General features: G+C 43.1%; 1 protein-coding gene across 3 annotated transcripts in view; it reads right to left on the reverse strand.

Annotated features, from left to right (window-relative positions):
- Positions 1-23,672, reverse strand: part of DCLK1 (doublecortin like kinase 1) — a 348,678-nt gene that overhangs the window by 40,052 nt on the left and 284,954 nt on the right. For all 3 annotated transcript variants that reach the window (XM_006057528.4, XM_006057526.4, XM_025262912.3), the window contains 4 exons: positions 21,520-21,628; positions 14,448-14,505; positions 13,331-13,450; positions 9,472-9,618 (listed from right to left, as the gene is read on the reverse strand). In XM_006057528.4, the coding sequence (XP_006057590.1) occupies positions 9,472-9,618; positions 13,331-13,450; positions 14,448-14,505; positions 21,520-21,628 (434 nt within the window). The remainder of the gene's footprint in view (positions 1-9,471; positions 9,619-13,330; positions 13,451-14,447; positions 14,506-21,519; positions 21,629-23,672) is intronic.

Below are 23,672 nucleotides of genomic sequence, written 5' to 3' on the forward strand. Positions count from 1 at the left end.
CTTCAATAACTAAGCAAAAACCACTAAAGACTTACCTAAAATAAAGAAAATGAAGATTATTTAATGATAAAAATAAAAGTAAACCAGCATCATTTAAATGAAATACACAGAATCGATCATTTTCATGTTTTCATCTCTCTTTAATCACTACTATGCTTCTCTCTCTCTCTTTTTAACTTTGAAAACCATACAGTAGAATTTTCATGAACACATAAAGAAATTAAAGTGATGTTTAGGAGAGGCAATAAGAGCTAAGAAACAAAGGCCTAATCCACGTAATTGAAAACATTTCTGGACCCAAGTACATTTGAAATGCTTCAGCAAAATGTTTTTGCAGGTGAATAAATGTCCAGGCCTCTCGTTTGGAATTCTGTTTAACTTACTTACCATCAGGCAGGGCAGGAAACAAGGTTGCTTTGGGTTTTTCTCTGTCAACACTTGGGGAGAAGGATATAGAAGAATATATTGTCGTGTCTCCCTTCCTCCCGTGGGAGAGCGCCCTCCCTAAGTGCTATTGGATTGGCCAAAAAATTGTGTTTTTCCGTAGGAGCATACAGCAAACCCGAACAAACTTTTTGGCCAACCCATCCCAACGGGCATCTCACAGCTGGGCTCCCGAGAGCTCCTGCTGCCGCCTGAGCTGGACTCTCCTCACCTCTGCCCCCGCCGTTTACAGCAGGGCAGGAGTGAGGCCATTTTAAAATGTAGTCAAAACTTTTGTTAAAAATCACCGATTGTGAAATGCATGTGTTTCAAATGTGTGTGTGTGCTCACACACACACAATCTTCAAAAAACCATCTCCAGAAAGTATTTCACCAAATGGCAGCTATAAATTCACTTTGAACTAAGTTTTTAATTAAACGTTAGGAATCGGAAAAGCTTCTAACATGTTCACGTCGAAAACACGGTGTCCATGGCGTCTCCCACTCTCGGAATCGAGTTCCTTAGCTTGTCTCCTCATCCTGACCTTCTTTCAGAAAGAACCTTAACAGCCTGCAAGTATAAGTTTGGGCAGCCTGACCCAGCAAGTGGGGTTCTGGTTGAAGAACTTTTTGCTGTAACTGTATTTTAAAGTCTCCATAAAACATGCCCCACACATGAGGTGGGGGTGCATTAACTGTCAATCAAAGAGTATTCACAACAAGAGATATAATTTAATGTTCATCCAGGCCCTTTAAATACTATAGATGTTCCCCCACATTTTAAACACCGAGGGGCTATTAAAGAGATGGGGATTAGTGCAAATTACCCAGTATGTAGTGCTTTCACTGTTTTAACTAAGCAGTAAAACTGTGTAATTGCACAACACTAATTGAATGCAGCCACACATAATTGTGGGCTGCCATATGTATCCTATTACCATAAAGACTGTCAGTGTTTTGTAAGCTACTCTTGTGATCATTGCAGATGGCTACAGTCAGAAAAGTTGTTCTCTAGGGTTTATTATATGGCTATAAAGACATCCCATGATTTGACAGGCTAAATGTGTTAAATGGCAACAATTATGAAAAAGGTTCCAATTAAAAGTTGAAGGCATGTCCTACCAAGAATAGACCTAGTGAAAGGTCAGGTACGTAGGTTTTTGGTATTCTGCTATTTACACAGGATTTTCTTTTTTTAAAGGAGAGTTTTTTGTTTCTTTTTCATTTATTTGGGGTTTCGCAGTAGTCGTAACTTGCTGAACAGAAGATTTGGGGCATATGTCTGATCTCGCTTGGATGAGAAACTGAGACCATTTGAAAAACTAAAAGATTTAATACAGAGTCATAAAATGCAGCCGGCGGCCATAAAATAATATGAAAATTCACAGATAACCTGAACCCAGTTAAATGGTTTCTGAGATTCCCATAATAGAGAACTAAAAGCTGACTAATATAACAGATGTGTTGGAACAAACATAATTGTCAATGATAATATGAATTCAAGGATAACCCTGTTGAAATATTGGCTAATGAACTGTCCGGAACCACTGAAATTTCTTCACAGAGGAGCTCAATAGGTACTAAAAATTACTTCACCAGAGAGAATTTAACAAAACTAGCATGAAATTGACAAAGCTATGACAAAAAAGTGAATTTACTTTTTAACAAATATGGTATCCTTTAAAAAAGACATTTATTTTTCTTCTAGCCACAGAATTTGGCCTTTATGACACTTTCTAAAAACAGTGGATTAAATTTAAACCTTTAAGAAGTGAAGTATAACAACATTTATGCAGGGAATTACTTAGCAAAATGTATTTTATGCTCCACATACTTTAGAATTAAGCCTGCTAAAAAAACTTAATTCTTAAAAAAAACAAATTCATTTTATACCCCCATGTAAAATCTTTATGAAACAAAAATTATGTGAAATAATAAAAATAAAAAAAGGTGTACAGAAGTCAGAAGAGGCGCGGCAATGTAAGAACAAAAAATAAAATAGCTTTTCAAAGTCTTACCCTAGAGATGTATGTGAAGATGGAGAAGTGAATGGAAATTCCAGGAAACCTGACTCTCATCCGTTCTTTAAATCAGTCATGAAACTATCTAGAAAGGAGTTCTATGCAGCTGCAGTGAGATACAGCAAAAATGCACATTCCTGACTCTATAGTGAGTGTACATCCCAGAATTCTGTTATAGCTGGGAATTCAGCGTCACTGCAGTTTTTAAAAACTGTTACATTTTTGTCACACAAGTACTATCCAATATGTCATTGTAGGAAAACTGGAAAAGACAGATAACATTACAGAGAGAAAAGAATTACACTCGATCGCAATCTTGACACCTAGAAATAACCATTGTTAAACATTTGGGCCTATGAACTTCCAAAGCTTTCTCTCTCTCTTTCCTGTTCTTTTTCTCACTGGACTGCATACCCTGAATGTGTGCCCCAGTGAATAAGCATACATGTGTAGCCTGCCAATATTTTTAAAAATCATTGCCCTGACCTATTTCTATATATACATTTTTCCTTTCCATGCTAAAAAACACTGAGATGACCATCCCTTTGTATGTATACATATCTGCTATTTTTTTTTCTTTAGGTCACATTTCTAAAAGTAGAATTACTTGATCACAGAGTTCATATTATTTAAGTCTGTAGTTACGTATTACCAAACTACTTTTCAGAAGAGTTCCATCAAGTTAATCTTGTACCGAGTCATATGAGATGACTGGTATCCTACTAAGTTTGCCAACCCTGCATATTATTATTATTTATTATTAATCTTTGCTAGTCCAATAAGACCATGTCATTTTAAAAATAATTTTATTGGCTTATTTATTTATAGCTGTGTTGGGTCTTTGTTGCTGCGTGGGCTTTTCTCTAGCTGTGGCGAGCAGGGGCTTACTCTCTAGTTGTGGCATGCGGGCTTCTCATCACAGCGGCTTCTCTTGTTGTGGAGCACAGGCTCTAGGGCACACGGGCTTCAGTAGCTGCGGCACAAGGGTTTAGAAATTGAGGCTCCCAGGGTTTAGAGCACAGGCTCAACAGCTGTGGTGCTCGGGCTTAGTTATTCTGCGGCATGTGGGATCTTCCTGGGTCAGGGATCGAACCTGCATCTCCTGCACTGGCAGGCGGTTTCTTTACCATGGAGGCACCAGCGAAGCCCTTTAAAATGAAGTGAATGATGGTATTCTACACCACAGTGACAGAGGGATGGGCAGTGGAGCAGACAGATGCTGACCCTCCCGGAGACACTGTACTTCTACTTCCTGTCTTCTTCCCCCTGGTGGAATCACAGGTCCTTGCAGAAGTGAAAGTGAAAGTCACTCAGTAGTGTCTGACTCTTTGCGACCCCGTGGACGCTACAGTCCCTGGAATTCTCTAGGCCAGAATACTGGACTGGGTAGCTTTTCCCTTGGAGAAGGGCCCTCAGTAAATGCTTGGTATAATAACTGGCATATTACTGTAGTAAATCATGTTTGGGGAAAATGTTCTTTTTCTTATCCAAATGCAGATAGAAGGACTTTTTTTCTTTCCTAACGTTTTCAGTCACTCAGTCGTGTCTGACTCTTTGCGGCCCTATGGACTATAGCCTGCCAGGCTCCTCTGTCCATTGGATGTTCCAGGCAAGAATCCTGGAGTGGGTTGCCATTTCCTGCTCCAGGGATCAAACTCACACCCCTGGCATCTCCTGCACTGGCAGGCACATTTTTTACCACTAGGGCCACCTGGAAAAACAAGCATTCCATTTCTTCTGGGGGACTTCAGTGATTAAAAGCTACTGACTTTTCAAACAGGTGTAATTGTTAGAAAGTTTTTCCTTACATCAACCTCAAGTCTGTCATTAACGTCTTCTCCTTAGTTTGAGTTCAGTGTCTCATATGCAGCACAGAAAAGCTCTCCCATCTCCCGTCCGGCAGCCTCTGCTGGGCCACTCTGCTGCGCTCTCTCCATGTGTCTGGGTCCCGCCCCACTGAGCTCGCGTGGCACGAGCAGGACAGAGGACTCTCGTGAGAGCGATGCTCTTTCAGGGAAAGCGTCTAAGGGCACATTGGTATTTTTGGCAGTCACGTCACACTGACTCTCATAATGAACTTGTTATGGTCAATGAACAGCCTTGAGCCCAAATTTTCCCATTACTGTTTTTCCACAATGGTCATTAAAACAACCACACCAAAACAGACCTAGTCCATAGGGACTTATGTTTTTAACTCTTGTTAAATTCCATCTTACTGGTCTGGAACCTTTACGGAGCCAAAGATAGTTGCAGATCTCAGTTCTGTTATTTACTATATAGAATACATCTTCATGTCAACTCACTGGTAATGGTGATAAGGGTGGGGCCAGTGACAGACTCCTGTGAGATCCACGGCTCCCTTCCTTAGGGTGATCCCCAGTCTGTTCATCCACATTCTGGTGGCTCAAGTTCATCTTGCAGATCTATTCAACTGTCTTTGTTTATGACCTCTACTGTCCATCTGTGGCACTGGCCTTATCCACCAGTGGAGTGAGCTATCGGACCACAAAATGAGTTTACTTGAGGATTAAGACAGAAGGAAATCCATTATTTGGTAAAGTCAGTGTTGACCTGAACTGGAAACTAAGACGAGCAGGAACACAACCTCTGGTTATCACTAGGGAAAAACAAGATAATTTATTCCTAGATTCAACCCATTTTGTGAAAATGCAGGGCATTAGCTGTACATGCCACTTTGATGCACAGCGAGGAACAGGCCCAAACACCTTGACAGAGTTTCTAAAAGGAATTTTCTGACCTAGAGAAGCAGTTTCCCTGAGAAACTGCTTTTTCCCAAACAGTATTTAGGAGTTTGGAAGCAAAAAGATTTTTGAACAGAAATTTTTTTTATATTTCAAGAAAATTGCTGTGTTTATTTCTGGAATCTAATAAAAAACTAGTTATGTCAGTTATATTTTTGCCAGTAGGACTTTAATTTTCCTAAGGAGAAGGCATCTGTGTATACATTTAAAAAAGACGGTCCCAGCTCACTGCAAGAAACAGGCTGCTTTTTGCTGCCAAGGGTACAAGCTTGCCATCTAGCGGTGGCTCATGTAAATGGAAAGCGGTTGATCTTAGGCCATTTCTGTTTTGTTTTAAAGCAAAAAATTCCTTTTTGTCATAAACTATCACGTCGCATGTGATGCATACAATGGTTTATGCATAAATGCAGCTGGGGAAGCTCTGTACTTCCTCCCCTCCCTCCAGAAAGGTTTATTCTGCAGCCAACGTGGGTCCTTCATGTAACTGATGAATTGAGAAATGACTAAGGCTTGCCAGACTTGCTTGGCTGCATCGTGTCTTAGTTGCGTTATGTGGGATCTTTAGTTGTGGCAAGTGGGATTTAGTTCCCTGACCAGGGATGGAACCCCGGGCCCCTGCACCGCGAGTGTGGAGTCGCCATTCACTCACTCTCTCGTCTAATCCACCCTCTCATCCACCTGTCACTCATCCACAGCATCTAAGGACCAGGCCTGATAAAGCAAAAGAATCATATAAATTCACTGACACAATATACTAATTAATAAAATAAGGCCTTGGTAACAATGTGATAATAAAATTATAAGAGCTATTTCTATTAGGTCAGCTCCCAGTTTTCACCTAAAATATGACTGGAAACATCACTGTACACGTGTTTTTTTTTTGTTTTTTTTTTCATTAAAATGCCTTGATCTTTAAGTACTCAGACTTGAATAAATCATTCATAGGATCAATATAGATCTGAAGGCCAAACTACAATATTTTTATATGGCTCTTTAAGCATTAAAAATAAAAGAGTTCTCAAAGTTTTTGCTTATACAATGATACTATATAAAATGAAATCTATAGCTGAAATGCCTACAAATGTAAAACATAATTCTTTGCTACTTATTATAAACACTAAACACTTATGAAGCAAAAATTTATCAGCAGTCTAACAATTTAGGGTTTTTTTTTTTAAGATCTCTTCATAAAATAGTAATGCAAAGTGTGCAGCAGGGCCGTTTTTTTTAAGTTTCTGGTAGTTAGAAATGGATTGAAACTCTCTGCATTAAATTTATTATAGCATTTTTCCAAAAATAGTCTCTGGCTCTACATTTTTCCATTAGATGGTAAATCCATGCCTGGGTAAATAGTGACACTTTAAAAGCAATGTCAAAAATGATGAAAGATGATTGTTACAACTTACAGTTTTAAACAGTTTCATTTTTAGGGATAATTTAATTTTTATTACAAATAAAAGGGGAATAAAAAAAGAAGGGAATAGTCACATGGTATCTCTTTATCTTCATATAGTCCCCTTAAAGGAGACCCAAAGGAGTTAAGTATCTTGTTCAAGGTCAGAGGATCAGCCAGTGTAAGAGTAAAGCCCTTGGTTTTGAACTTTTGTCCATCTGACTATAAATCCTGAGTATGTGATTTTGTGTCTCCCATGATGATTCTTCTTATTTCCACAGAAAGGTCAATAGAATGTGAAATTAATAGAAGTCTCAAGGGCAATTAGTAATGTCATCCTAATTTTGTTAAAATTATTCTATTCTTCTACCTAGTTTATCCCATAGTAGCTTTATCCCTGCAAAGCTTGCCAATCCTTACTACTCTCCTATAGAAAGAAATGACTATACTGGAGAAGCAGAATTCCTTTAGTTTTTCATATATATATATATATTTTAAACCTGAATTATGAATGACTGCAATTGTGTGTTTATATATATATATTTTTTCTAATTTCATACATATTTTTCTCATTCTTAAATTAGAAAAGAAAGGGAAAAGGGAGAGAATTTTTTTTTCTTTTTTGGGTAATTTAAAGTAAAATATGTTCAAACACACACAGTACTTTCAAAGTATCCTGCAAATTGTCATTTTAGTAAATGCACACTGCTCTGTAACCATTTATGTCATTTATAGAAACAGTGCTCTGGTGAGAAGCAGGTGAACAATGGGTGCACAAGACTGAACTGCAAAAGCGGAAAGGAAAATGAGACTTTAATTTTCCATCACTGAATTTTCGGAGCTTAGAGAAATTTTTAAACAAAGGCTCAGTTGTAAGTCCGTTCCCGTGAGACAATCCTACATAAGTCAGGACACAGGAAGAATGAGTGCAGACGAGGGGAAATTGCTGCCATTTATGGAGGCAGCTATGCAGAAGAGAATGTTTAGGCTACTGTGGAGATGTGGAATTTGAGGGCCAATTAAGTCAGAACTCCATCATCTGACCTCTGCCACCTTCATTAGCCAGCAGCGCCAAGATCACTAACCTAATTGTAATTAACTGCTTGTATATGTATTTCTTTCTTTTCTTTTTAATACTTATTTTTATTTGGCTATGGGGTCTTAGTTACAGCATGTGGGATCTAGTTCCTCGACCAAAGACTGAATCTTAGGCCACCTGCACTGGGAGCTCAGAGTCTTAGCCACTGGACCACGTGGAAGTCTCTGTGTACGCATTTTTTAAACGCCTATTTTTCCTACTTGAATGTCCCTCCATGGAGGTATGCGTCTTCCTGTTCCCTGGCACAGTTCCTGGCATAGGGCAAGCAAGCAGTAAAGCTCTCTCCCCAGTTCACACTTTACATAGTCTAGTGGTCAAAAGTCTGAGGTGTGGAGTGGAGCAGAGCGAGGTTGTGACCTTGACTCCTCTACTTAAGAGTGATGATGGCCTTGAGTGGGTCTTTCAACTTCTAGGCACCCAGTATGTTCACCTGTGAAATGGGACAGGAATAGACTTTACCCCACATGGCTGTTGTGAAGATGAAATGAGATACTGAGTGTAAAGTCTTAGCACAGGATGAGCACACAGGTGATTCTCCATAGCAGCAGATCTTAGCAGTCGTTACTGGGAATGGGAATTGGGTTGTTCATCTGTTTTTATTGTATTTTTTAAAAATATTTATTTATCTGGCTGCACTGGGTCTTTGTGGCATGTGGGATCCAGTTCCCTGACCAGGGGTTGAACCTGGGCCCTCTGCACTGGGAGCTTGGAGTCTTAGCCACTGGACTGCCAGGGAAGTTCCTGTTCATCTGCTTTTAAACTTGAAAGTTCACTGAGATCACGTGGGGGAGCTGGTGGCAATGCAGACCTGCACCCTGTCACCAGTCACCAGATTTTGATTTGGTGGGGCTGCAGGGAAGTTCAGAAATTTACATTTTTAACCAGCATCTGGGAGTAATTCTGATGCAGGGCGTCTCTGGACCACCCTTGGAGAAACACTGCTTTAGAAAGAGAACCCTCATTTCCCAGATTTCCGAAGAGATGGACAAACTAATAGTCAAGTAATGCATGACTCTTTGGGTTGGATAATGAAAGTAAAAGAACAATTAGCATCTGGAGATGGGGAGAAATTGAATATATTTCATTAAAATTCCACCCTGAATAGCCAACAAAATTTATATTACTCCCATATTCACTAGTGACAGCTCCCTGATGCCCAGTCTCTGTCCCCTTAATTCTTTCAATACCGTCCCCTTAACAATGGGATCAAGAAAGCATGGGGGGTGGTGGTAAGAATGTCTCTGATCTGTAAAATCAGTCTTCGTTATGATCATTTTTATGCCGAGGGGCTGGTGTCTTGAAAACTCACAATGAAATTTATCCTTTTAGCTTTTAGATCAGATTATTGGGATGTAAATTGGGAGACTAAGTTTAAAAGGCCTTCCATTTTCTTTGTTTTTTTCTCCAAGTAAAAGCTTTCTAACACCAAAGTGCTATCGATAAGTCATGCAAGTGTAAATGCTCCTTATGACTGCGTTGGCCTGGTCCATGGTCTTAACCACAGCCCTAGATTTCCTGAGTTCTCTTCCTGTCCCCCTGCCTCGGGTTTTTATTTGCTAATAAGTTAAGTGCTCCTAATGGTGCATTAACCCTGACAGATCAACTTAGAAGACCAGTTTCCAGCTAGTTACTGAAGGCCAGCTGGAAACTAGCCTTTAAGGGTTTTTTGTTTTGTTCTTTAAGAAAATGAAAAAGAAGGAAAAGAAGTGTTCATATTCACTCATGCATGAGTGCTTGGAGCTCAGGACACCCTGAAGTTGGAACCCTTCTTACCAGCAGATTCTCTGGTTTGATGTCACGGTGGACGATGTTGAGGCTGTGCAGGTATTTGATGGCGCTGGCCAGGTTGTACAGCATCCCACTGGCATCTCGCTCAGTGTATTTGTTAGTGGAGGTGATGGCATCGAAGAGGTCTCCTCCCTGAGAGAGAACAGCAGGAGAAAAAGTGGATTAACAGATGGTCCAGTGGGGCCCAGCCTGGAGAGGCGCCCGACACGCTATGTGCGCGGGGTTTCTGGGTTCCAAGAGCTTTCCCTGTCACCGCCCTCTCAAAGGCCCAGGAACCCTATGGTGGTTTCTGCCCCCACTGCGAGAGCCAGTGATATTTCCTCCAGAGAGCAAAGGAAGGAGGAGAGGACTCTGCCATTAAACTCTCAACTCGGGGTGGGGAAGCGGAGCTGGGTCTCCAGGGCAGAGACCTTGGGGCACCGGCTATCCTGGTGGCATGTGTTACACCAACTGCCAGCAGAAGTTCAGATTCATAATCCCAAGTCTCCTGAAACGAGAAACATACCACAGACTGCGCCCTGAACAAAACGTTCTGCGGCCCTGTGAACCTCACACACACGCAGTTCTCGTCATTCTCTAGATTTAGGTCTCTTGGAGTGGGCGTCACGTCTTCTTTTTCAATAATGTGCCTCCTTGTAAGGAGCAGAGAAAAGGACCAGAAACTGTCACCCCAGAGATGAAAGAGAGGGAGGAAGACGGAGACATTTCAAAGAGTTTTCTAGGTCCATTACTCATCCGAACTTTTGTTTCCACTGTTTTGGGCTAATTTATTGTTATTTGGTGAAGCAAAGATTTCAGGCTCCAATTTTAGATCCATTTATTTGAAGCCCTTTCAGAGAAGTTGGGTCTGATTTACTGACAATGTGTGCACCCTTTTTGCACACGAGGCCCCAAAGAGCCGAGCTCCCCCTGCCAGAGGCTGACTGTGTTCATCTGTTACCTAAAGGGCTAAGAGATTTAATTTTTTTTTTTTTTAATAGCAAACACAACCTAGAGCACCTGTAGGCTGACCATTTTCAAATCCCACTCCCTAACCTGGCCCTCTGTGACCCTGTACCACCCCCGCTCGGGGGAAGGGGTATCTTCCTCTGACTCTCAGCCTCAGCAGTTCCTGAACTAAGAAGATACTTTTTTTTTTTCAAAACGAACACTGTCTCTCCCAGTGTTCTGTCTCTCAAAGGCGAGGTTGTGCAGCTTTGCAGGTTGTTCCCGTGCCACCGGGGGAGATGGGGTTTGCACTGCAGTCCACGTGGACAGCACCCCGACCATGTGTAGGGCCGTAGGAGGTGACCCTGCCAAGACTCCACCATTGTCCTCGTCGTCTAAACTCAAGACAGCCTGTAATCTCATTCCTTCTTCTCCGCCTTCAACAAAGCAGTCAACAGGTCCTCTAAGGACCTGTTGCCTCTGCCACGGCTTTCTGGGCCGTCTCAGGCTCTCTATCCAAAGACCTCGTGTACAATCGTCACCTCCCACACCACGGGTCAATGTTTCCTATCTTTCACTCGTATGAAATCAGCGTTCTGTTCCCATGGTTCTCCCTGCTCTGCCCCCAGCCTTCACTTCAACTTGCTTAACTTCATCTCCTGTCTCACCTGGAGCAGCTGCCTTTATGCTCCACGTAGCATGGGTCTTCCCTGGTCACCCAGACAGACTGAAGCCTCCCCCGAGTCCACACTCCAAGCCCATCCCAGAGTCCCCTCCACGCCCTCTGTCTTTCTGGCTCCCGCTGATCTCTCAGTGCCGGCCCACGGGCTGCCCCTGCACAAGGCCTTCCTTCCTCTGGACACACAGGCAGTGTGCACGTGTTCACTTCTGCAGCTCGAAGTCTAAAGTCCCGTTATTGGTACTTATGAAATTTCACCCTTAAGAATGGTTTTACTGTTCACTCACTTCACTGTTTTCTGGAACACAGACCTTATTTATCCAATGGCATCGGGCCACCCTGGGCCCCCTGATGGACTCTCAGGGTTTGACAAACTAAATTCCTCAGGGGGGTGTCATGGGAGCTTTTCAGGTCAAACGTGGGGCTAGCCTTCTCTTCTGAGATGCTTCCAGACCTGGTCTCACAGCCATTCTCGGTCAGACTAAATGCAGGGGTATGATACAGTGGTGGAGAAGGGAACAGCGACTCCAGTATTCTTGCCTGGAGAATTCCATGACAGAGGAGCTTGGTGGGCTATAGTCCATGGGGTTGGAAAGTATCAGACACGACTGAGTGACTCACACACACACACACACACACACACACACACACATCCAGTGGCTCAGTTGAGGAGTCCCAGTGCTGAGTTTTGCAGGCACAGTCCAGGCTTGTTAGACTGGTCACCCGGAGAGAATCCACAAAGGCTAAGTGGTACTTCGCTACTGTCACTTGACTAAGCATATTACTGACAATCGGATTAAGCTTTCCCACAAACTGTGTTCTGAACTATTAAGCCTTTTCCTCTTTTATATCTCATCTTCAAATTTAATTTAGCTCTCCAAAACCCAGCCAATAACAGGGGGTTGCTAATTAGTTTTTAATGGCACCCAGAGGGGTAGCAGGAATGATTTGAAGCTGTTGCTTTAAAAATTAAAGTCATTATGAAATTACTATTCTTGGTCCTAGATAAAGTAGAATTTACAGTGTTGTAATTACCAAACTTTATTTGGTAATAAAGCGCCAATATGAAAATTTTCTGAATAATGAAACTGACCTTTCTTGGTTGGAATAAGCGATTAACATTTTTATCTCCCTCAATCTCAACCATGACCATAACCTGGTGTTAGTACAAACTAAAAAGGCTTCACCCTCAGAGAAAAAAAGTCTGAACTTGAAACAGAAAAAAAAACCAGACTTTATCTATAAATATAGACTAATCACTAAGTTAAAAGAAGGCCAATAGATCTAAAACAAAGTATAAAGAATGAAAATTTAAAGTCTCTAGAATGAACATTTTTCTATACAGTAAATGATTGGTTAATTAAACGCTTTGTTGGCTTTAAATCTTTGCAGAAGGAAATTCCACATTCCAGCTGCCACCAGCTCAGCTGAGTGATTCTAAGTAGAATTCCTGGAATCCTGGGTGCTCGGCACACCCCTGATGGAGAAAACGATCTGAATAATTTACAACTAAAGTAGAAATTACTCATGCCTTTGGTCAGATTAACATAATAGAAAAGCCTTGAGCAAAGTACAGCTTTATGAAAATAAAACATTCAATTTTCAAAACTTCTAATTAAGAAAATTTCACATATGGAAGTAGAGGAAATAGGTGGGCTACCTTTCACATAGATTCAACCATCATCAACATCTGGCCATTCCTATGTTATATGATTGACTAGAATAAAAACATAATTTTATGTGGCAGGATGAGATTGTACCCGTCACTGAGAGGCAGTATTCACATTATTATTAACAGGGTGCTGTTTTTCTATTACCCTGGAGTCTAAAAGTTCAGAGCTTGTTTTTAGGATAATGAATGATACTTTTTGAGTAGTTCCTGGCAAAGTGAGCAGTTTCTGCTGGAGTAACAACCATCATACTGGTATCTAATACTTTGTGTCACAGAAGCTGGTGAAAGGGATTTCTTTTACCTTCAGAACAACATTCCTAGCAATATCTCATTTCACATAGGAGGGGCCCGAGGTACAGAGTGGCAGACCCAAGGCCAGGGACTATTTCGGTCCAGGCTGAGACTCGAACTATGGGAATATAATTCTAGTGTTAAGACTCTTAACTGTTACGCCAGTGCACAGCAATGAGATTGAGTACTGCTGAGAGGAAATGAAGGAGAGAGCTCCATCATACAGGAAAGTGAGGTGCTGTATATAGGTTTACCTCTTGTACCAAAACACACACCTTTACTAATTCCATGACAAGATACAGCTCAGTTGGCACGTCCATCTCTTCGATCAGAAGAACAATATTAGGGTGCTTCACTCTTCTCAAGATAGACACCTCATTCTGGATCATGTGTTCCTATTCAAGAGAAAGTTATCTCCATCAACACACACAGCAAAACAATGAAGGGCTAACTCAAATTAACAAAACCATACTATTTAAGGGTTTCCCTGGTGGCTCAGATGGTAAAAAGTCTGTCTGCAATGCGGGATACCTGGGTTCGATCCCTGGGTCAGGGAGATCCCCTGTAGAAGGGCATGGGAACCCACTCCAGGACTCTTGCCTGGAAAATCCCATGGACCAAGGAGCTTGGGTGGGCTACATACAGTCCATGGGGTCGCAAAGAGTTGGACTCAACTGAGCGACTAACACTTAACTTATACTATTTAAAGATCAAGGGAGATATATTTTGCTAAAATATAATGTCTATCTTAAATTCTGATATTCGTATAGCCTGCTGCTGCTGCTGCTAAGTCACTTCAGTCGTGTCCGACTCTGTGCGACCCCATAGACGGAAACCCACCAGGCTCCCCCCGTCCCTGGGATTCTGCAGGCAGGAACACTGGAGTGGGTTGCCATTTCCTTCTCCAATGCATGAAAGTGAAGTCACTCAATCGTGTCCAACTCTTAGCGACCCCATGGACTATAGCCCACCAGGCTCCTCCGTCCATGGGATTTTCCAGGCAGGAGTACTGGAGTGGGGTGCCATTGCCTTCGCCGTCATATAGCCTAGAATGGCAAAAGATATTGAAGGTCCTTAGAAGATGCTTGTAATTTCAGAACCTACCATGGTTCTGAATGTAGAAGGTTGAAATGAAACTTAGATCACAAAAGTAAGAGAAAAAGTAAATACAAGAACAAAGAGAAGGAACTGAAATAATATCCCATCATTTCATCTGACTTTGATACCAGGAATATTTATAGAATAAAATTATATCCTAATAAGTATATAACATTCTACTCTACCAAAACACAACTCCCAGGGTGAACTTATGTTTATTTGGGGGCTCATCTTGTGTTTTTCTTTCTACCTCCAAAATAATATATTTTCAAAAGAAGAAAACCTTTTACATACTTTGCCTCGACACTTGCTTTTCTTGATAATTTTCAGAGCATACTCCCTAGCAGTCGACCTGCAAAGAAGAAGTTTTGTTTTTTTTTAATAAATGTAATTTCAGATGTGTTGAATCATCTTATTAAGGATTCACTCATACCCCATTGATCTGGCATCATGGTGTAAATATTTTGTAAAAAATTCTCTTTTCCGTTTTTAAAAGAAATATGTGAATTTTAAGGGGTTGACCAAGTGTAAGGACAAAACAAACATGATAGCTCAGAAACGTCACAAGCTGTTACGGCTGCCGTAATTGTAATAAACTTACTGCTGCTGCTACCCCCGTGGGTAACTCCCCCTTGCAGGAGGCTGTGCCCTGTTCCTCCCTCTAAAGTGGACATGAAATAGGGGTGAGTTTCTGCCCTTCTTCCCCATTTCTCTTGAGGTTATCCACAAAGTGACAGTTTTCTGAATGGTTCTCACGGTCACACTGATAACGTTAAGATGCAGTTCACCCTCTTTAGACTTGGGCTGTGTGCAGCTCTGTGTGTTCTGGTAGAGAACTCATGAATGAGGTGTTCAAGGAGTATAGCAAGGGATACAGTCGTTATCTGAGCATCCTGTGACCTCTTGAGCCTTTCAAAAAGAGTATTTATTGATTTGGCTGTGCCGGGTCTTTGGTGTGGCACGAGGGATCTTCGATCTTCGTTATGGTATCCAGGTTCTTCAGTTGTAGCTTGAAAACTCTTAGTTGCGGCATTTGGGATCTAGTTCCCTGACCAGGGATCAAACCCAGGCCCCCCTGCATATGGAGCGTGGAGTCTTAGCCATAGGCCCTCTCATTCAATAGAAATGAAATGGAGGTGGCAGTTATAAACAGCTCACGTTCCCAAAGCCACCTGGCAGTGCTAAAATCAGCACTTGAGTTCCTGGGGTCTCTGCTTCTCATATAGCCCAGCCAACACTGCCCGTCCTCCGTCGTGGGTGTGGGAGGGAGGGCTGAGTCATACCGAACCTTTAAATAGCTTCCTAACTTGGGTGAACATTTCTAAGATACTGTAGTGCCAACAGTGACGGTCCACTGTCAGAGGACACAGTGCCTGCTTAACAATCATCAGGAACCACGACCTCACAATCGTTTCTACTTCAGATCTAGTTGGGAAACCAAGAGAGTTTAGCTTCTTACCTGTAGATAAAGGCCAATTTTAGGGATCCAAATGAATACACTGGGAGTGAAGTTGATTAAGAACAAAATTTCAAAACAGAGTTTTAAAATTTTCACTTTGGAGAATCAAAGGGGAATTTCCTAGTCAGATGTTATGGTAAGAGCAAGACAGTGATGTGCCTATGAATTAAGACAGCAGATAGTAACAATGTGTTTCAAGCATTTTAGAAACCATTCATGTTGTTTGCTTCTCTTTTTAAAATATTTATTTATTTATTTACTTGGCTGTGCCAGGTCTTAGCTGTGGCATGTGGGATCGAACCCAGATGCCTGCGTTGGGAGTGTGGCGTCTCAGCCACTGGACCACCAGGGAAACCCTCCTGTCCTTTACTTCCAAAACTCCTCCTTCCACTGCACTTCCAGGACCCTTCAGGGTACTAGCTTGCAGCATAAAATAAACATTGACCAAGCTGTTATAATTTTATCTAATGAGAAAGTCTAGAGGCTTCCCAGGTGGAGCAGTGGTGAAAAACCCGCCTGCCAATGCAGGAGACTCTCACATCACAGAAGGATCACAGGGACTCTATAAGCGGCTCTTTTTAAGAGGCTTCTGAAGAGTTTCATCTGCAAACATGAAAATATTTAATCAAGAGGAAAACTAAAAGCTGACGTGTTTCTGGGTTCTGCATTTCACAAATCACACAGAAAATTATAATAAAGCAAATCTGAGACTGGAATATATGAGCAGTTTCCAATCTAGTCTGGGATGTTTCATCAGATTGCAGGGGATCTGGATTCCAGGACTGCAAGCTTTGATAAGAGCCAGCAGTACCGGGCAGAGCAAGAGAGGCAAGACAGTGTTTGGGAAGGTGCTGGTTAGACGAGCGGAAATTTCTTGGCTGTGTCTTCCCCATGGTTACTACCTGATCCTCCATTTCCCTGGAGTGAGCAACATTAAAGCTTTGCTATACTCAAAACAGAAAGCTGGAGTGGGACCCAGGCAGGCTGACTCCTCCTCTACAGCCAGACACACAAGCAGCAGAATCCCCAGCAAATAAGTGAGCGTGCTGGGTTCCAGGACACCAGGCAACCAGGTTGCGTGCTGAGCCTACAGCTGAGGGGCAAATGCAAGCAAAGCTGGGCTGCAGCGGCCCATAGCTTCCTAGAAGAGGCCCTTGTGGGCTGACTACCCAGAATCTTACAAAATAGGAGTCAACACTCACTCAGATTTACCCACATTTTGTATCAGACAAAGAGCCCTGTGGAGGAACCACCAAAATTAATACTGCAAGTTTTTTTTTTTTCCCCCTGGATTCTTTGAGAATAGAACTATAAAGTCATAATAAAATCCTTAATTACTAGAAATGCATGTTTATAAGGAAAGGGGATGAATCTGGAATGTAAGACTAAAAACAGGTGTTAGGATTAAATGTCCACCATAAGAATAAACACATCATGGCTTGCTTTCAGTTGGTAAAAGAAAACATTTGGCAAGAAATAAAACCTCAAACAAAGTATCTGCCTTCCTTCATACTCTAAACTCTGAGGACCGCCGTGCCCATGTCAGCATCCAGTAAGCAGGAGCGTGGTTCTTTGTCGGCTGCACGGGTGATAAGAGACCTGGCCTTTGACCTCAAGGAGTCTACAGTTCAGTGTGTAGAGGAGAGAAGACGCCTGGGTTGCTGGGGAACATCCAGGCCGTTTGCTTGTATGTTCCTGAAATTCCAGCCTTGACCGTTCATGCAATCATAGAAACCCCAAAGGCCACAGCTAAAGTGGCAGCACGAGACAAGCTTGGTTTTCCTCCTTGTCCATAGGAGCTCAGTTTGTAAGGTCACGTCCTATTCAGTTTGACCCCAGGCTAGAGCTCGAACTGCTAGGGAGAAATGTCTGAACTTTACAAACTGAAACTAAATCTAGCCTTTCAGGGTTGTACTGATGATGGTTTGGAGAACGCTATCTTGTTTAGCGCGATGATTCCAGGCCTCAGGACAGTCTTCTCACCGCTTCCCTCAGCCCTGGAGGGCTGCAGAATGCTAATGAAAAGGGCACGCTGGACCAAAGGGATTTTTGTCGTTTGCTCTGTTTTGATGATTTTTATGAAGATTATGTGGAAGAGGAAACACGGTTTCCCAGGCATTCTTCTGCTGCAGCCTTTATTGACTGTCATGGCGATCCTTTGCTTATGGGTGAGGTCCTCAAGCAGAGCGGCGGTGTGACTCTCTTTGTGCCCTGGAAATGCCCAGCAGAGGCCTGAACTAGCAGGGCCTCCAAACACGCTGGTGGAGCTGGGAGAACTCCAGAGGCTGGTGGCGCTTAGGACATGACAGGGAGACCCTGTCTCCTTGAGGAGTGAGTCCACAGCAACCTTTGTTTACCCAGTAATCAAAGCTAAATCTCAGCCTCCTCTGTGAGCAGAGAACGGAGGCACCCCAGGAGTGTCTTGTCAGATATCTCCGGAGTGGAGCTGTGTTTTGAATTTGAACTTGGGCCCTGTGGCTATCAGGGGCCAGAGCATCCTTAGGGAGGAAAGAACACTGTTAGCTGAGAGACACTTAAAATCCTTCCCACTGACTCACCCTCCAAATCCCACTTCAGAAGCAAACATCTGAGGACTTTCTAGGTGGATGCACCCATGTCGCTGATACTGCAGTCTCAGCTCGTTCTTTGGGTTTGGGCCTGTCTCACACCATTGCCAGAGCTAATGCTTTCAACGTGTAGTTCTTTTATTTTATCCTATTAATATCCTATTAATTTTATTTATTTTTTTGACTGTGCTGGGTCTTCTTTGCTACTCAAAGACTTTCTCCAGCTGTGGTGAGCAGGGGCTACCCTTCATTGAGGTGCACGTTCTTCTCATTGTAGTGGCTTCTCTTGTTACAGAGCATGGACTTTGGGCACATGGGCTTCAGTAGTTATGGCTCGTGGGCTCCAGAGCGCTGGCTCAGTAGTTGGGGTGCACAGGCTTAGCCACTCTGTGGCATGTGGGATCGTCCCACACCAGGGATTGAACTGGCATCCCCTGCACTGCCAGGCAGACCCCTAACCACTGGACCACTGGGGAAGCCCTCAACGTGTAGTTCTTTGCATCTCCAGGTGGAGCAGGGAGAGAGGGAATCATGAGTGGCTACAATTTCAACCCCGTTGAATCCTGTGCTGCCAAAACATGCAAGCAGCCAGGTGGGGAGGAGGGCCGGGAGCCACCCAAGACACCATGCCTGCTCACAACCACGTTACTGGTACCCGTGGCTTGACCAGTAATTAATCCACACAGAGCCAGGAAGCCAGGGATGAAGGGCACCTCATCTCAAGCCCTCTATCCATCCTCGGACCTCTTCTTAGCACATTTCAGCTTTGTGAGTTTTCTTTGAGGCCTCGAAAGGCTCTACAAAACAGGTTCTAAAGTTTGCCAGCATCCTTCAGCACATCCTAAGGGCTCCTGAGGCCACTGGAGACAGTGCTACAGGGATACAGGCGGAAACCGAAATGGACCTGGCAGGCCCCAGGATGGGATGTGTTGACACAGAATCAGGGGAGGGATGCGATGTCACCGCATCCATTGTTGCAGGAAACCCTCCCCTGTGACAGATCACTATTAACAGGAGGGGTAGACCTGCTCTTGTTCATCCACATCCATCCTTCCAAATACGTCATAAAGTCCCCACACAAGCAGTGTGTGCCACTCAACATTCTAAGCCCCCTTTTATTTTCCTGGACCTCTGGAAAGTATTAAAAGATTGTTCCGGGATACTTCTGAGGAGAGGGGGCAGCTGCCATATGTCCTGGTTCAGCGGGAGTTGAATACTAACACTTCGGGAGCAACCTGGTGCTTAGACTCTGAAGGCACGTACGACGAGACCCGAGATGCAAACTCCTGCAAAACGAACGCAGTCTAAACCAGAAAGAAAGAAATTAATCCGGGATGAAGAAATGATAAATTTCTATCCGGGAAGACCAGGGCCGTGGGACTAAGATGCCATCGTGATCAGAGGACGGGCACACGCCAGACTCAAAAGATGACGCCCCTGGCAAGGAACCAGGCCCCCGGGGGGGAAGAGCACCGCGATGCCAAACACGGGATTTTCTGCTGCAGCACACATTACGTTTAAAGGGGTTGGCTTTCCTACCAGTAAAAGCACAATGAAAAACAAAATTATATACACACACACTTCCACACGTTACTTTGAGAATGGCTTTCCTGATTTCACTTCTGTCTCCTTTGTACAGGGACAAACGTGATGTGTGTAACTTCGGGCCTGGTTGGAGGCAGAGGAGGGTGGAACAGAGTGGTCCAGTGGCGTGGGGTTTGGAGCTGAACTAGCATCCATGCCTTGCCAAATAGAAATACTTAACTATCTGAGCACTTACTGACTTGGGCATTTACCTTCTTCAGGCGTTCTTTATATAAAATGGAAATAGTTCCAACGCCATGGTGTTATTATGATAGGTCAATAAAATATCCTAAGTTAAGGCCCTTGTATATAGTTTACGTTCAGTAAACAGTGGTTGCTCCTGTCTGGGGAGGCGTGAGGCCCAGAAAAGTAGTGGGGCATTTTCTATGTTTGTCAGTCACGCAGCAAACTATCCAGCTTTGTGGTGGGAGTGGGGCGGAGAGGAGGAGGGGGAAGAGGGCCTGGGAGGGTCAGCTAAGGCGATTCTCAAGCTGCTCCTCACTCATGCCTCTCCCCACCAAGGAGTGGCTGCTCGGGGTGGGTGCCACCACGTCCGCAGGAATGGCTTGGCCCAGCTGGTAGGCTGGGAGGGGCCCAGTGTGAGACCCACTGCTCCAGGGAGCCAGCTGGTAGGCTGGGAGGGGCCCAGTGTGAGACCCACTGCTCCAGGGAGCCTAACGGGGGCTCCACTGCCTTAGTCGGGCAGAGGGTGAAGGGAAGCAATTCAGTGGACACTGGCCAAACTCAGGACCCTCGTGTCTGAGGCCCAGGCAGACGTCCAGCTCCAAAGTGACTTGAATCTTTGTTTCTAAGTCAAAGGCCTTGCAGAAAAGTAAGTTCCGGGCTCTGCAGGTTAGAACTTTCAGTCTGAGGCGTCTGCTTCAAATGGAGGCAGAGCTTACAGCCTTTGTGTTGAGAACTCAGGCGGGCGGCCGAAAAGAGCACTGGGGAAGATGCTCACCCCAGCCGGCCCCTGGAAGCCAGCGGACACGCTCCCTTAAGGAGCGAGGCACGTGCCTCCGGCTCTCCAATACCCTGCTCACCAGCCCTGAGAAGAAGCTGCTGGCCGATCGGGTCCTCCTGAAGTAAGGAATTCCAAATCTAGCGCTGGGCTCAGGGTTTGAGGCGGCCTTAATCTGGGCTATAACTACTACTTGTCACTTCTCCAACTAGTAGCCCCTGCTACTGTCCTTGATTAAGTACTGAGATCCTAGGGATAAACCTTTCACTCTAAGCCCTCCCCTTTGGCCCATAAGAGTGCCTGGCTCATTCATTTTAAAACATTTTAATGTATTAAATGCTAGTTTTTGGGGGGATCAGTACAGTTGCATTGTGAAGCTTTTAGAAGTTCTTATATTTAATTTTATGACATATACATGTGAGAAATATATCAATACACCTAAGAATGTTCTGACATTTACAAAATGTCTCCCAAAAATGTAGAAAAAACTATTAAGCTTTTTTTTTTTTTAAAACAAAATAAAAGGACTTACCTGAAAGAGCTGGCAACATTTTGCTGAGTACATTAAAAAGAAAAATCAAAGCTCTTAATTTATAGATTGTCCCCAGAAATCACTACATTTTTCAAGTCTGTTGTTAGATGAGCTGTTCTTTCTTTTACATTTTTTTTTAACATCTGGAGTTGAGACATTAACGTATTCCATATGTGCCTCAGACCGCAAATAAAGACACAATCTCAGAAAACATAACCCCAAGTGTTTCCTTTAAAGCTCGATGCAAATGATATCTTTCTCACCTTTCTACACATTCCTTGACAACAGCAAAATTTCCATCTCCTATTGTCCTTCCGACTTTATATCGTTCTGTTATTGTGGCTGGAATCTGGAAGCCTTCCTCCGACACTTCTGAAAGAATCATTAGTATGTTTTTATTGGTAGAAAAGGGAACACAGATGTAGTGCCTAGGAGACGTTTAGAAGTATCATCTAATAGACTGGCACTGATTCAGAATCAATATGTCATTTTCTGGACAGGCAGGCCAGTCTCCCACCCCTAGCCCCTTGCTGACATTGTATAATCAACTGTTTCTACTAAGACAAATGATCAACTAAAAGGAAATGTAAAATCTATGGGGTCCACTCCCACCTATGTAAGACCAGCTAATGCTTTCTGTTGAAGTGGGTTGTCTGAGGAGGAAGTTTTGCTTTTCATTTCATGCCAATCTGATCAATAGCATTTATGAATACCCATGGTGTTCAGAGACATGACATTCCTAGGTAGGGAGGAAAATGCAGTTTGTAAGGGGCTCTAGACCGCTTGACACTGTACAAGCATGAAAAATGCCTGCTGTTTGGACACTTAGCTTTACTACATCCTGAAATAGAGATCTCCGTAAAATTCCTTATGTTAGAACTAAGCACTGATCACCGCCCCTCCCCAGTATCAATGAGCAGATTTTGGACAAATGTTCTCACCAGCAACCTGCGTAGCAGATGTTGAGTTAAAATTGCAGTATCTATTATGTCTGCGAACAGAACAGTTTTGTAGTTTCAATTATGTTAGTGCCACTAACACAACGCATTTTCCCCCTTAAAATGCATTTTGAAATATTTTACAAATGCCTAATAATGCTTTAAATATCTAAGGTCATAAAACTAAATAAGCCACACTTAAGTCACATAAATATCATGGATAACCTTTAACATCTTAGGGGTATAAAAAGCCTTTTATAGCCGGGCTCTAAAATTTACATGCTTTAAAGTTATAAATCCTGGCTTCTCCCTCAGGCAACCTGAATACAAAATGTGGTGGAAGCCTAGTGCGTTTTCTAAATGTGCTCCTTCTCTGACCTTTAATCACAAACCGAGACTAAACATTTCTTCTCAAAATAAAATTAAAACCTTAGGTGGCAAAAGGGCTTTCTGGGCGATTTTCTTGTTCTCATTGAGTTTAGTCTGCAGGGCTGGAGAACGGTCAGTAGAAGCTCACAACTGGCAGGCATCCACTATAGGACCTTTACTTCCTCTGTTTTGTGATCATCTCCACCTTGCACCACTCTGGATGCTTGAGTGGATGGGATTTCTGGAAAGTATTGTACAAATGTAGGGCATTTGCTGCTGCTGCTTTTGTCCTTGGCATTTTGCAACCTCTTTAAAGGTGACATTTTACTTTTAACCCCCTAGAAGCCATCTCAGAGGCCTCTGAAGAAAGCGAGAGCTGGAGCCTTTCCTCCACTCGCTGCTCCATCTCACCCCAAAGAAGCCGTCATTTTGCCTCCGTCTGAAAGATGCATCCTAGGGATTTTTGTCTGGCCTATGGCTATTACAGGAGATGGCTGGAGAAGTTTCAAAGCCACTGTAAAGCACCCGAATTTACAAAACATCTCTCAGATGACACCGTCTTAAGGCTCTTTCCTGCAGGGATAATAAAAGTAACCATCCGTGTCTGTTGGAGGCAAGTCCGGTTTCAGATGGGAAATGGAAGGAGATGCTTCTGTGTTTCCATGAAGGGGACACCCATCTGGAGCACATGGCTTGTTTTTTTTCCCCAACTATATAAAAATGTATCTTTTAGGCCTCTGATTAAGAAGACTAAGCCATGGGCTTAGTCAAGGACCATTTTGTTTCATTAAGTAAATAAAACACATTGGAACAAAAGAAGACTTCTGGATGGCTGAATTTCATCCTTTTGGAAATACCAAAAAAGTCTGATATTGCATGGTAGTCAGGAAATAATCCTTGGGTCAGTCATGTATCGCATGTAACATAATGAAGTGTTTCCCCCAAGTGGGACTTTATTGGAAAATTAAATCCTATCCCTTCAAACAAATAAGGGGTACTGGTTCTCAAACAGTGGCTTGATTGTATCAGTTTTATACCTGAGTTCCTAAATACTTTCCCATAATTGATTTCAGCCTGACAATAACCTCCAGGGAGGAAACAAGCATGTA

The sequence above is a fragment of the Bubalus bubalis genome, chromosome 13 (assembly GCF_019923935.1).
Source record: "Bubalus bubalis isolate 160015118507 breed Murrah chromosome 13, NDDB_SH_1, whole genome shotgun sequence".
NCBI lineage: Eukaryota > Metazoa > Chordata > Mammalia > Artiodactyla > Bovidae > Bubalus > Bubalus bubalis.